General features: G+C 38.0%; 1 protein-coding gene across 4 annotated transcripts in view; it reads left to right on the top strand.

Annotated features, from left to right (window-relative positions):
* rhbdl3 (rhomboid, veinlet-like 3 (Drosophila)) overlaps nucleotides 1-13069 on the top strand; it is a 47377-nt gene that overhangs the window by 23773 nt on the left and 10535 nt on the right. For all 4 annotated transcript variants that reach the window (XM_067497397.1, XM_067497394.1, XM_067497395.1 and 1 more), the window contains 3 exons: nucleotides 3567-3725; nucleotides 9520-9744; nucleotides 10414-10562. In XM_067497397.1, the coding sequence (XP_067353498.1) occupies nucleotides 3567-3725; nucleotides 9520-9744; nucleotides 10414-10562 (533 nt within the window). The remainder of the gene's footprint in view (nucleotides 1-3566; nucleotides 3726-9519; nucleotides 9745-10413; nucleotides 10563-13069) is intronic.

Below are 13069 nucleotides of genomic sequence, written 5' to 3' on the forward strand. Positions count from 1 at the left end.
TCAGCAGTGTAGCTGTGACTGAGATGTTACATTGGACAAATATAGGGCAATTGTTTAGAAGGACTTTTAAATCATTCATGAGAATAATGTGTAATATTGTCTGGCCACTAGTTTTCTGTTTCTCACTTTCTCTCTTGATTAACCTTTTCCTCTTACTTCATTACTCTTAGCCTAGGCTTATTGTTCCAGGTCACCAGCTGCTCAAAGTGAGACATTGACCTATATCCGTTTGGGTCAAATGTCAGTGGTCACACTGACAGTACAAAAAGTCAGGCAAGAATTATATTCAGTAGTGCAATTGATCAAAAAGCCTCAATTACCGTCTAACAGCCACTAACTCTTTCTCTTATTATTGTTGATGTTGTTGATGTTATTGCAGATGTAACTCATTAAAATATGGATATAAATATCCTGTAATGCAACCTCCTAGGTATGGCATTTGACATCTTTGCATGTTTTTTGTTTCTTTTCTGTCACATGATCTGACTTAGTGCAGACAGATGAGAGTACTGAAAGATACAGCAGTTGGGAGGGAAGTTTGGACAATCTTTCCCCTATGTTTAATGGTACTATGTGGAAGATGGGAAAACAGTTTAAATGTTGAGGTTGTTAGGATCTTGTGAAGGATCACTCTATCACCCTGAGGGCTAGATTTAATAAAATGTGAGTTGTTTATGTTGTAGATTTTTGTATATTTTACGCTTGTATAGGCTACTTTATTTCTCCAGACTCTCTATGCAATCTTGAATAGTTGCCTTCCTGCCTGACCCTTACCCTCTGGTTCTTTATTATTCAGCTTTATGCAAATGAGGCTGAAGACAAAAAGCCTTGCATTGTGTCCCATCTGCGCCCCCTTGCCACTGGCCCAACCCTACTGTTGTTTTCTGTCTTACTGCCCTCCCTCCCTGGGCTGTTTTTCTCTTCCACAGTACTGACACCAGGCTGCAGAGAAGCCCTCAATATAATGAGAGTTCATTGGTTGAGAATTGTTGTGGTGTTATGTCTGCAGCAGGATTTGTGTGTGTCTGTGTTGGGGTAGGGAGATAATGTAACTAACTGCCTGAACCTAGGAGTGACAGGACAAAAGATAACAGGGAAATTTACTGAAGTTCATATTTTTTCTAAGTTAGGTCATATGCTTGTAGTAAAGGAGAAAGTGAAGGAGAGGTGGATGAATGCGGGGAAAAGGGGGTGTTATCTGTAGGGTGGAGCAAAAAGGGTTTTTAGGGGTGTGCGGAAGTTTGTGTGCCTGTAAGAGAATGATGGGGGAGGTGTATATTGAGGGTCTTGGATTGGACTGTAATCCTTTAGTCCAGGTTAAAAACACCCCTGCACTGTCTGGGACAAACAATGTGACAGGGAGACACACAGATGCAACATATTGTGCAGCTCACACACTGACCGCGTTTACATGGACTTAAGTAACTGGGTTACAGTTGGCTTTCTCGGGAAGCTGGTTTCTTATGAGTCATGTATACAGGAAAGCTGGTTTCTGAAATCGGGGTAGGGGATTAGGGAAAGCAGGTTTCCATAGGTGGATTTCGTGCCGAGTAGGTCAATTACTCTGCCAAGTATAAGCGTAACCAGGTTTCTAATCGGCTTTCTCCAAGTGCGCATGTGTGTAACCAAAGGCTGCAGATAGTAAGCTGCATGCAGGTGACTGAAAGAATAAATGAAAGTAGAGATCATTGAGGAGTTAACGGGGTATTGCCTCCTCATTTTTTAAACAAAGTTCATGTAAGGTCCGAAGGAAAATTTAGTTTACACAAAGTGTCTTGTAGAAGTCTAAATAAGTAGTTTCTCCGTGCATTATGTTGTGTGTCTTTGCTTTCTCTCTCCCTACACTGTCGCTGCTGCGACACGAGCACACACACTAACACACACACATAGGCACACGCAGAGAGAGAGAGAAAAGTCAAAAAGCAGCATTTTCCATCATTATACAGGTATAATCTGTGATCCATACTTCTAAAATAAGTCACAGGTTGAGGAGAAATCAGGATACTCTTTTTCTGCAAGTATATTCTGTTTGCAGTAACCAGGTTACTTAAGTGCATTGTTCCCCAATTACCTGAGAGGGATGATCTCTCTGAGTACCCTGGTTACTTAAGTCCATGTAAACATGGTCAATGTGTGGTGAGAATAGCTTTGGCTGACTCACTTCCTCATGCAAGTACATATATAATAATAAGTTTCCTTACTTGTTTGCCTTGAATGTTAAATTGTAAATTTGCCATTTTGTATCCTCTAGTTCAGGAACAATAGGAACAATTTCTGCAACACAACCCAACACATTGTTGATTAAATTGAATCATCCCTGAGAGGTGTAGACCTTTATGTACCTAATGTAACATTAGCATGTGTGCCAGACAACACGATCTCCCAATGACACAGATGATTTTGGAAGTAATCCTCTCATGACATACTGGAAAAGGAGTGACTATTACAGCCCTGTCTCAAAGAGTGTGCACAGAGCAACTGGGGATAAAAACCACCTCATCACTATTAGGTAACATGAAGACAAACAACATGAGGCAGAACCAAAACCTCTTCAGTCATTTGGTTCAGCACAGAGCACCTGCTGCCAGCCTGGCTTTACTCTGTGTCTGCCAGCACTGGCATATGGCAAACACACACTCACATACACACCCCAGCATGCACGGTCACTATTTATGGTTCAGGGTTGTTTTAATCTTGCATGTGGCTCCTAGTGTCTGAATTTCACATCTTTATGCATGAATGTGCTGTATTTACACACCCAGACATGGTTACACTCATACATATATTTGCAAATGTACAGATACAAAGACATTGTTATTTATGCCTACACACTCACACACAGGCACTGTCCTCTGCCTGCATCCACAAACATTATTACAAATCAAAGATTCAAGTTCATGTTTGTACTCAGTTGAATGCAGATACTGACACAGCTGCAGCACTGTCTATTTTAACCTTGTTTTAGGGCATCAAGAGCCGCTTGATTTTTAGCAATCAAGGCATAATTACTGGCAGCCCCTTCCATTAAAACCAGGCCATAATAAATGCCTTTGCTCACTTCTGTGCAATCAGCAAACCTCTTTTATGACTTCTAGTGCTCTAAGATATATTGTAGTTTACAGCATTATGCACAAAATTTATATTTTTTACTTTTATTTGTGTAATTTTGGTGGTTTCAACCACTTAGGATTTGAAACCCAACCTATGGGGTGCTAAGCAGAAAAAGGGTGGGACCATGATGGAAAATCCAAAACGCTTTTCACATTTAAGTGCTGCTCTGAAGGCCGTTTGAATTTCTATCTCTTTAAAATATCTTTGGTCTGGTCAACGTATCTACGGATTTGGGGATACATTTTATTGCTTTCACTGTTGTCGCTGCCTTTTCTGATGTATTGCTTGTGTGCCGGGCCTGTAAAATACCATATAATTCTTTAATAGCTCAAAGTTGTTTTGATAGTTTTTCCCTTTTTTTCATTATTTTATTAGGACAGATTATACATTAAATATTAAGATTTCATTTATACTTAACATTTTGTTGTGCTCTGTCTCTTTACATTTATATACAGTATGATCCAGACAATTCAGGCTTCATCAGTACAGAGCGATTCAGGGACTTGTTAGCAACTCATGGTTCTGAGCTTGATCCCCACAAACTGGAAGTCCTATTGGCCCTCGCTGATGGCAACGCTGATGGAAAAATTTGCTACCAGGACTTCGTCAACCTGGTAAGATGTTCTGACTTTATATATACTTCAATCAATCAATGTTCAGTCACTATAAAGCTGTTTAGACTGTCATTTAGGTTACAATATACTATAAATATATCTTTAAACATTAAGTATTACCTCTAAACTTGACTTGACCAGTTCACAAAATGCAATTCAACCTTGACATAGATGACTTGTGCCTTCTGTTAGTTCACTATACTACACAGTTTGGACATTTGAAATAGTGCTGACAACGCTTAATTAAGGGACCTTTGAGAACAAAGGCCCAAGTGAATTTCTAGTCTTATACTTTGTTTTTCAAGTCTCGATTTGAGACTTACTTGCAAAACTTTGTGCCCCACTTCTTAAAAAACGTGTGTTTTCTCCTTTTGTGTCATTTAAATTAAATTTAAAAATTTACATCCATTTCTAATAGCCATATTCTAAAACAGTGTCCCCAGTTACAGGGTGGAGAGTCTTGACATATCTAGACACGACACTCAGTTTAGTAAGAAATCCTCCTTGCCCCACTTTCTGTTTCACCTTCACTTTTTGTCCCAGGTCTCACTCACAGTTCAGCTGTACCCGCTTTTTTGCTGTCTTGCTGCTGTTTCTCATGGGAGTTGTTTTGAAGTGGGAGTAGTTATGTAGTAAACAGTGGCTGCTGGGTGGCTAAAGAATTCATTATTGTCTGTAAGTATGAGTATGTCCATCTCTCTCATTCTTTCTTCTTCGTCTGAGCAGTGTTTTGTCTGATATAGTGGGTGAGGAATGTAGCGTGGATAAATGTCAAAGGCTTTTCCAGTATTTGTTTCCTATTGGTGTTACATGTCACGTGACAGGCCCTGGGTCATGGTAAGCTACTGGAAGTGGGACAGAGAGGAATGGGGTGCATCCAGCCTTGTCTGCATTCACAATGGTTTACACATTCACTGAGACAGCTACAATGAAATGAAACAAAAAGAGCAGGGAGAGAAATGGGATAAAAAAAGAGAAAGGATACATGCATTCTTGTTTATGTTTGTAATAAATTAATAAATTCTGAAATTATTTATTTAGATGAATTAATTAGGGATTTATCAAGCTAAAATGACACTTTCACTGGTTCCAGCTTCTCAATCAATGGAAATTCCCTGTCTTTTGTCACTTTGTTGATAATTGTAAATCACTTTAGATTTTGAGCTGTTAATTGGACAAAACAAGCATTTTTAAAATATCATCTTTGACTGGTCAGAAATTGTAATGTGAAATTGTTATCTTTTAAGAGATTTAAACAAAGTGACATAGTCATGTTTATGGTAAAGTACTGTACACTGACATGGAAAAATATTTATTGATTGACAGAAATTCTATTGACAGTAAATTTAATAATGTCTAATCAGTAAAATACAATACACCAGTCAAGTTTTGAGTTGGCAAAATGTGAAGATACAATGCTTTTTTCTTTTGGAAATCATTGTGAATTGAAAAGTCTCAGAGCTTTATGTTATATAAAATATGTCAATGTTATATACACTGTACCCACACTTCTTTACAAAAGCTTGTAAATATGATGAGATGGCCTAATTGTAGAGTGTGTAAACAAAATAATAGGCTTTCTAATGGCAGGCACTAGTGATCTTATAGATCAAAGGTTCGAAACCAAAAAGGAGACTTGAGGGAGAGCTGTAATTCGTAAAGCGAATTAATTGGCAGTGCCTGGTTTCTGTTGGTGCATTTTATCTCTCCATCTGTTCTGCTTCTAAAGAATTAAAAAGCAAAGGGGGGCAGAAAAGACTCTTCCATCAGTGTGATTGTCAGTAATTGCCTTCTTACTGCTTTGTCACAGTCAGCGTTTGAATAACTGCTCACTTTTCTATTTACCTCTTCTTCTCTCCACCTTCTCTCAGTCCTTGGCTTTACGTCTGTCCCTTCTTTGCACATGCTCCTATCTTTTTCCCACTCCTTTCTTATCTGTGCTTTTCACTCTTTTCTCTTCTTCTTTCTGTCCATTTGTGTCCTTCTGTCAGACGTTCTCTCATACATCACAGTACAATTGTAGAACTGGCCCTGTAGTATGTACCACCTTCAATGTATACAGGCACATTCATCTGGTCTGTTGCAGGATACAGTTGGTGAGATGAACTTGACGGATTTATGCTGGTGTGCACAATTTAACTCATAGATCTCCTGTCCTGGATTTTATGCCTGGTAGAGGACCCTCTTACCTTTTTTCTAGTTTGGGTTAGGTTTGTTTAATAAATAAGGAAAATATATGCTACTAAATATACAATGATATTTTAGATATTATACTTAACACTTTGTTGTAGTGGAGTGTGGAAAGCCCTTTCCTAAAAGTAATCCCACACACAAATGTAGATTCACAGAGAAAAGGTTTTCTGAGTTTTGTGTGGAAGAAGCCACACAAGTCCCTGACCTCAATCTCCCCTTTGGAATTAGTTGGAGTGTGACAACTTCTCCCAGCATTATTGTTCAATCTCACTAAGGCTGTGTTCAGACAGCAAACCCATTCCTTCATTTGAATGGGACAACTCCTGGTGTACAGCCAAAAAAGTCCTTGCTGATTTCCCAATGCCACCCAGAAAGGTGCTGCAGTGGGCAGTAAAATTATTACTGCCTTAATTATTTTTTACACTTGTAGATTTATATTTTATAAGCTTATACCGTAATGTGCAGTGCAGATTTTGAATGCCTAATAATCATGGATTTATTTGAATTTTTCTTTAAAAACAAAACTTCTTAAACACTTGCTGTGTTCAACCATAGTAAATGGATGCAAAGCATATGTTTTCACATACATTTGACCCTTTACTTTATTTCTGTGATAAAAATTTGTATTTTGCATTTAGTCACTATTTTGGTCCCTCTTTTTTAGCCATCTCCATCATCCTTCAATCAGTCTCCTAGTCTTTCTATATCTTTCTACCTCTATCTTTCTTTTACTTACTGTATGTCCCCCTCCTCTGACTGTGTTTTCCATTGATCAAACTGTAAACTTGTCTTTTGCTGGCAGAACACCTATTTGCTCCCTCCACCTCTATTCTTTCTCTCTTCTTTGCCATTGGGTCAACAGACAGAATGTCATTCTTTATTTTTGTGCAAAGAGGAGAGGATTTGCAGTCACTTCACACAAAGAACGGGCTGTTTTTATGGAGCATAGTTGCCTGGGGGGAGGTCTGTGTGTGTGTGTGTGTGTGTGTGTGTGTGTGTATTTGAATTGTCTGTACATGCTTTTCTATGATGGCATAGTCAACATTTTGTTCATTACTATTATTGTGAGGACATTTTGGCACTACGTGAACAAGCCTTACAGCTTGAGGTTTCAGATTTTAAGGTTAATGTTAGAATCATGTTCAAGTTAGACTAAGGTTTTGATTTAAAGTAAATATTTAGCTGTGCTTAGGGTAAGGTACTTGGGAAAGCATTATTTCAGCAAGTGTCCTCACAGCCATAGAAAGTGTGTGTGTGTGTCTGTGTGTCAGTGTGTTTGTGCATCTGTGTATGTGGGTGCATCTATGTGTTCATGGGTGTGTACTTGCTTTAGCATGTGGTTGGGAAGTGGCCATGGCAACCCGTAATCATTTTCCCACAGTTCTCAGTGCCTGACATAAAAGCTGAAATAATTGGCTTTTTCTGAAGTTTATCTCCAAACAGCGGTCCCTGCAGCAACACTAAAGTCTCATTAAACAGTCCCAGTATAACCATCAGCCAACTGTTCAGACAGAGACTTTATTGATGTTCTGAGTTTTACATCCAACTTCTTATCAGTATATCAAATTGAAATAAATTGAGGCATGTACCTTTGTTTTCAAGTTTGTTATCTTCCAAACATAAAGTCACTTTTCTTCTGATAGATCTGTGTTTATACTGTACTTGAACCAACCATCAATTCCAGCCTCATAAGACATTCAACATTTTGCAGCAATTTAAAGTTGTAGCTTTTAGAAGTTGTAGTTGTTATATCCACCCACTCTTTTATACTTTTATTGCCAATAGCGATTCTGCCACATTTATACATTTATCTATTGATTTATCTGTATACCCTTGCTGAAAACAATATCACTCATTCTTATTGCCTTAAAATAACATCCACATTCTGACAAATCTGGGCCTCCTGCAATCCTGGAGACACAAACACAATCGTAGAATTGATTTATAGAGAGTGACATAAATAGAGCGGAGTAAGAAAGAGATTGGGGAAGTTGAGAAAGAAGAAGACAAGTGGGACAGAAGACACTGCATCGTCATGGACAATGTTATAAAACACACTAGAATGGTAGTAAAGGCACAAAGCTTGAAGAGAGCAGTGATTTAGTCTGAAAGCTAAGACTGTTACCGAAGAGTATGCAAAGAGAGGACCATTTTTTCTCCAGTGCACCAGGATAGGCACACTCATTCATGTCAGTACAGATATTTCTGGACTGGTATTCTGTCACTTAGTGTGTGACAATAAAATGAAAAGATAGATTTATTTAAGGGCATTTGGTCACCGAGGTTTCGACACATACAATGTAATACCCAGTTTGAAACCTGACCTGATCTTTGCATGACATACCCCTATCTGTCTTCCCCAGCAATCTGTCGTTTCTATACTGTCCATTATCAAATAAAGGCACAGAGCCCAACTATACGTTTTAAAAAAATAGTTTATATTTATAATAGGTTATAACATTTGTGATCAATAAATATTTACAGGCCAAAAGCTGAAACACGTACTTTATATATATATTTTTTCGGATTTTTTTCTTGCACTTATATGAAACAAGGTCTAAAAATGGCTACCACTGTATGTAACAACTCTTATGTTCACTGTATGATGAATACATTTTCATCTCTTAGGGTGAGAAGTTAATGCATATGCTCTCATTATTTCTGCATTTAAAAGCCTGGGGAATTTTTGCAGGCTTCAATCATAAATTTTCTTTCTGAACTATAGCTGACTTAATTCTCATGGTCTAGGGAAGGTCTATGTTTCTTTAGTGCGTAGTTTATGGCAACTTTAAATCATACAACAGAAAACAATGAAGAATTCCTAATGTCATTAACTGTCTTATCTTGTCCAAACAACAGCCTTAAAGTAATTATTCAGTTATTAAAAATGTCACAGACAGCTAATTTTATGCTGATTGACTAGATTAAAAAACTGATCTCTGTGTGCCCATGGAATTACAAATTTTACACTGGTGTTAGGAAATAACAGGACATAATCAGAATAGATGATAGGTACTTTTAAATGAGAATGAAAACTGTTTTTGCCAGGTTTAAAAAAAGATAATGACTGATAAAGTCGTCTGTAACTGTAGGAGTCTGACTGATGATCTACTTGTGAGCTCCCTACCAATCAAAACAGGAAAATATTTGTTTGGACATGAGCTCTTCAATTATACGAAAGAATGAAGAGAAGGGTTTGACGGTTGCTAAGTGAAGATGCAGGAATTTTGTTGCTATGGTGAGGTGGGAGGAGTCTTAGTGTGTGGTACGCTGGTCTGTAATAGAAGTACTGTACCTGTGTATTGAGTCTCCCATTGTTCATTTAGCAGTTCTTGAACATTACTAAGTAAAATGTGTTTGCATGTTAGTGTAGGCAGACAAAAGTCAATTACGCAAAAAAAAGCTGAATTAGTTACAATGAATTCTGTAAACCCCTCTGACCTCAGTCTCATTGCTCTCTCTCCTTCTTCTTTTCTTTCTCCCCCTACCCTTTTTTTTATTTTCGTATTTCTCTGTCCCTCCTACTCCCTGTCTTCTCTTCCACTCCCTCCCTTTACCTGCTTCTCATGCCTCTTCTCTCTACCTTCCTCCTTTTTCCTAGATGAGTAACAAGCGCTCCAACAGTTTCCGGAGGGCCATTCTGCAGGGTAGCAGGCAAATAAAAGGATGCAGTCTCAGAGATGAGGTCGGCCTGGGACTGTCTCAACAGCTGGTCCGACACATCGCCTATGAGACTTTGCCCCGTGAAGTTGACCGCAAGTGGTACTTTGACAGCTATACCTATTGCCCCCCACCCTGGCTCATCCTTGCTATCACCATTGCTGAGGTAAATAGTTTGTAAGCATGATGTCAGATTGAATGTATGATCTAAATTTTTTGACCACTTGCAGTTATACACAGCTTTGGAAAAGAATAGAAACTCATGGAACACACATACACACATACACCAACATACAAGGAATGCAAATGTGCAGTGCATGCAAACCACACTACTCAAAGAAAATAAACAGTTTATCTCATTATTAAAATACCCTTAAAAGACCTTTAACCCCTTTTCAGCCATGATAAAATGTCCTTCTGTTTCATGGTAATCTACTAACAGCTAGCATTTACACTGAGTTTAGTAATATCATAAGTAACTAAAAATGTACTAGAATAGATTGTGTTATTTCAAGTTTTGTAAAAACAACTTGGGTCTGATATTTATTGGTTTAATAAAACTAATTCTTTATAAATATTGAAGAAATATTGACTTTTCTTTAAAAAATTCCATCAAGTTAATTTTGCTTTTACAACTAATGTAATTTGACAGATAACTCTTGAGGACAAGTTCTTAAACTGAATTGAAAGTTTGTGGTAAAATTTCATCAGATTACTAGAGCAATATGTTGTGATTTATGATGCTGAGCATTATTTTATTGTGTTTACTGTGGTGTGTTTACAAATAATATTCCTCCTGAAAGCAATTTGTGTTTACTCCTCTGTAATTTCCCAGGTGGCCGTGTTCATGTACTATGGGTTTCAGATGGACCGATTCGTCCTGCAGGTGTCCAGCCCCTTATTTCTGAAAAGCCCCTTACCTTACCACCCCCAGCTACGAGCACAGGCCTGGAGGTACCTCAGCTACATTTTCATGCACACTGGGTGAGTTGACATCCCACTGTTGGATTTCAGATCATAAGTGTCACACCATGCTGCAGAGTCCTTGACCCTAGACTTTGGTCATTGGAATTGCTTTAATTATACATTTTACATAGCATGAACTTATCCATTACTATTGCTTAACAACAGTCTTTCATTTACATTTAAATTTAGTCATTTAGCAGACGCTTTTATCCAAAGCGACTTACAAATGAGGTACAAGGCAAGCAAAAAACTAGGTCAAGGAGAAAATTTCAAAGCAAAGTCCTATCAGAAAAGTGTTCACAGTTCACAAAATGCAAGTGCAAGAGAGCAGAAAGGACTTTTTTTTTTAAGAGATTTAAGTGCATAGGAAGATGCGGAAGAGTTCAGTTTTCAGCAGTTTTTTGAATATTGGGAGAGAGTCAGCTGAGCGTGTAGCGTTTGGTAGCTCGTTCCACCATCGTGGGATCATCTTTCAATCAGATGAGAGTGTTGCTCGACCACCTGAGCTGGAGTCATCTTGGCAGAATGCATATAGGAGATAGGAGATGAGGAAGTGAGGGACTATGACCTGCTTTTTGTTCCCACAGCATTACTGTGTCTTAGAAGAAAGTTCATAATATTTATTAAGTGTTTAATAATAATAATTAATTTGTTTTTTTGTCCTTTTGGCTTATCCTTTTATATACACTTAAAGTGTGATTCAAACACAACACAATTACTATTGTATTATTATAGTAATATGCATATACTGTAGTGCAGTGCTACTGTCATATCTGAACGTGGTGAAGATTTATCTTCATAATTACTCTCTCGTTTGATAAAATAAACTGCTACATATTTAAGAGACAGATAATTTAATAAAACCTCTTCAGCATATTGGACTCCTCTCCTCCCCTCTCCTTTGTCACTAGAGATACTACTGACTTTTATTATCAGTGCAGGCCAGGTCGTACTAGTTTAATTACCCTTCTGGGTAAATGTAGTCTCAGGCAATAGGGAGAACTAATAAAATGGTAATTTAATTAGGAAAACTTGGATGTTCTGAGAAGAGATGGAGTGAGGTGAAGAGATAAACTGGACAGGATGATAGGATTGAGGTGGGATGTTTAACATGCACTGGTTAGAGTGTAACATAATGGAATTATCTAGGTGCTCAAGGGAAATGGCTATAAAAAGGTGAATTATGGGACTAAATTTAGTCTGATAGATATATGTAGCGTATGTTATGTAGATGCTGCATGCACAGCCTCACATAGGCAACTCACACAGTGAGAGTGGACAAAGTAACAGGGGAACCTTCCAACAAATACTACATTTCTGGAGGAAAAAGGTCATCCACCTCCCTGTTTTCTAGTATAATGCAAAATCCATTGGTGATGTAAATGAATTTTGTATATTGTCTATACCGCATATTGTCTGGGGGTTTGCAGTCTGAAGGCAGCCTTGGGATGGCCAATATTTGTGGCAGCTATCTCTTTTTTTCCTCTATCATCAGATTTAATGTGGGAATTGTTTAGTTGTTACTGAGATGAAAACAACAGGAGTAATATTTTTATGAAAGCATTAGCATGGCTCTATCATGTTTTCAAGCTCAGTTGGTCTCACTAATACTCCTACAACGTCTTTTAACATGTCTCGTCAACTCTTACTGATGGCTTCTTCATGTTAAAATAGAACCCGGCCTAATCACAAATTCCATTTGCTGTGGTTTTGTGGTTATTGTTGTTACTTTGTGCTGTTCAGCATTAAGTGCATGGTTAAAATTAAGGTCATATAAATAAAGCAAGTGCCATTAACCATGGTTGAAGGTTGATATTGAGCACCTGGTGTAGTTTTATTTTTACTTTATTTTGTGTTTAGGTTATTTTTCTATAAGAGAGGTTTTTCTTTATTTCTTTATGGGGAAGGGGCACATAGTAGTTTCTCCATGTTTAGTACTTCTGTTGTGCAAAGATCCTGCTTGTTACTGTCCTTTTAGATTCTGCTCTGGTACCCAGATATGTCTGAGCTGCTGACTGAGGTCTCGCTTAAAGGTCTCTTCAGCCATGAAGTGCACAGAGAAACTTGTGTCTGTCTGTCTGTCTGTATGGTGTGTGTGTGTTTGTGTGCATACATGGTCATAAGCAAGTTATCATTTACTGATAGTTTAATCACACTGAAACAGAAACTATGAGCAGATTTGGGTAAATTTTGCAACTGATGCACATCTCTTTTATTGGTTCACTGGTTCATTGGTTTTGTGTGTGTGTCTTTCTCTGTGTTTGTACATCTGGCTGTGTTCACATGTAATGTTTGAGTGCCATGGCATGTGTTGATGATTATTTGACTGATAGCCACCGCAATTGTGTGCTCTTATGAAGCAGCAGATGTTCTGGGTCTGCATGTGGGCCTGTGTGTGTGTGCGTGTGTGCGTGAGCAAGCATACTAATATTGTCTCAAAAGGAATATGCAGATGAAATATATAATAAATAAAACCAACACATTGCAGACTCTAATCTCCTTTTAAAATGTGTGACATATAATCA

The sequence above is a fragment of the Channa argus genome, chromosome 3 (genome assembly GCF_033026475.1).
Source record: "Channa argus isolate prfri chromosome 3, Channa argus male v1.0, whole genome shotgun sequence".
Classification (NCBI taxonomy): Eukaryota; Metazoa; Chordata; class Actinopteri; order Anabantiformes; family Channidae; genus Channa; species Channa argus.